Here is a 2,118-nt window from a genome sequence, read left to right as displayed (position 1 = left end):
GATGAGCCCCCAAAGTATTGCGTGTCCTGCGGGGATGGGGCATTGAGGACCCCTGATGCAGATGAAGTTTCATGGAGAAGGAGAGAATGGGAGGAGGTGGGGGCCGGAGTGAAAGGCGTTGGGACGTGGTCCACGGCCTGCCCTCATGGTCTGTGCCCCCTCACCGTCACTCACCGTCACACACGGCCCCGGCGTCCTCCCGGTGGTGACAATCATGCTGGCCCCAGGCCCTCGCCGAACAGAACCTCAAGGCGGTCTCGTTGCCCCGACAGCGAAGGTCATCCAGGAGGATGGGCCCGGACCCCTCACCAAAGAAGGCACCTCCGGGGGCAGCCAGTGCAGCCCCGCACCCCAGCTCCCTGCAGGCGACAGCAGCGTCGCGAAGGTCCCAGGCGTCGTCACACACGGTCCCCCAGCGTCCCTCGTGCCACACCTCCAGCCGCCCCGCGCAGCCGTGGGGGCCGTTGGCCAGCCGCAGCCGGGGAGCGGGTCCTGGACGGGGAGGGACAGCGGGAACAGAGACAAACAGGAAACAAAGAGACTGGAAGGTGGGTCCTACAGCTTCAATTTGCAAGTGAGCCAAGGGCCCAGCTCCAGCCAGGGGCCAGCTTCCTCCTCTGTGCTCCATGTCCCTGCCTCCCAGGGGTGAGTCTTGGGGGTCTGGCCAGTGCCCCTCCTTCGGATTCTCTGGAATCCTCAACCGGGCCCCCACTCAGCCCCTCACCTCTCAGCTCTATGCTGTACCTCCCCCAGTTCTACAGGGTGGGAGGGGCATCCCAACCTCATCGCCATTGACATTTGCCACCATCCTGTGGATTGTAGGGTGGTAAGCAGCACCCTTAGTTGAGACAGTTAAAAACACCTCTTGATGTTGCTTGCCTGAGAGTCCATCCTACCCACAGTGCTGCCAAATCTCCCCCGGCATTGTCTGTCTAGTTGCCCATTCGTAGCGACCCAAGGAGCTCTGGTAACATACTGCCTAAGGCACTTGACTGCTAACCAGAAGGCTGGCAGTTCAAACCCACCAGCCACTCCTTGGAAGGAAGGTTGGGTAATCTACTTCTGTAGTGATACCACACCTCAGAAACCCAAGGAGGGCTCGCTGTGAGTCACGTCTGACTCAATCACACAACAACATAGTGACCCTGCCCACAACAGAATGAAACCCTGCCTGGTCCTGACCCACCCTCACAATCGTTGCTGTGTTTGAGCCCACGGTTGTAGCCACTGTGTCAGTCCATCCTGTGGAAGGTCTTCCTCTTTTCAATGACTCCCTACTCTAACAAGCATGATGTCCTTCTCCAGGAATGGTCCATCCTGACGGCATGTCCAAAGCATGTGAGATGAAGTCCTGCCGTGCTCGCTTTGAAGGAGTGTTGTCTGTATTTCCTCTGAGACATATTTGTTCATTTTTCTGGCAGTCCTTGGGGGGTGGGGTGGACAAAGTCAGCCTCTGCTAAGAACCTGGTCTAGATATTAACCCCTTGCTGGTTTTAGGGTCTCTATCCACTGGGTCTTTATTGGGTAAGAGTTGGGTTATTGGAGAGTGTGGAGTCCATCTCTCTACCCCAAATACATGGGGGTGCAAAATGGCCCCCAGTTAAAAACCGCTGCTCTTGAACAGAACTTCAAATTCTCAGGGACAACAGATTTTCTGGAGCCACACAGGCTGGGTGAATCCCCAAAAATATTACCCTGTGTGATAGTTAAGGCTGGGTGTCAACCGGGCTGGGCCATGATTCTCAGGGGTTTGGCATTATGACTACTCATCCCCCAGGATGACATCTGATACAATGTAACCACCTCCATGACCAGAGCTGCTGTGAGCAGCCAATCCGTGGAAAGGGCGTTTCCTTGGGGGCGTGGCTTGCTTCCATTATATACAGACCTTCTGCCAAAGCTCTCTGCCGTTTTGCTCCATCTTCATCCTGCATCTGGCTCCTCGTCCTCTGAACTTGAACCCGTGGGCCGCTGTGTCACCTGCTGATCTTGGGAGGGCTGCCTTCACACCCTGTGAGCCGACAGCCTGACATCTCACTGCTGATCCTGGATCCATCAGCCTCTGCAGCCAGCAGCCTGACATCTCACTGCTGCTCTTGGCTCCGTCAGCCTCTGCAG

The 2,118-nt window shown here is 56.8% G+C and overlaps 1 protein-coding gene across 1 annotated transcript in view; it reads right to left on the bottom strand.

The window, feature by feature from the left end:
* Nucleotides 1-2,118, bottom strand: part of SSC5D (scavenger receptor cysteine rich family member with 5 domains) — a 35,125-nt gene that overhangs the window by 27,577 nt on the left and 5,430 nt on the right. Inside the window, exon 7 of the mRNA XM_007957300.1 lies at nucleotides 175-492. Coding sequence (XP_007955491.1) covers nucleotides 175-492 — 318 coding nt within the window. The remainder of the gene's footprint in view (nucleotides 1-174; nucleotides 493-2,118) is intronic.

This window comes from Orycteropus afer, unplaced genomic scaffold (genome assembly GCF_000298275.1).
Source record: "Orycteropus afer afer isolate SDZICR_OR568_19922 unplaced genomic scaffold, OryAfe1.0 scaffold00726, whole genome shotgun sequence".
NCBI classification, from domain to species: Eukaryota; Metazoa; Chordata; class Mammalia; order Tubulidentata; family Orycteropodidae; genus Orycteropus; species Orycteropus afer.
Note: the sequence above shows the minus strand (reverse complement) of the source record. Positions and strands in the feature narration are given on the sequence as shown.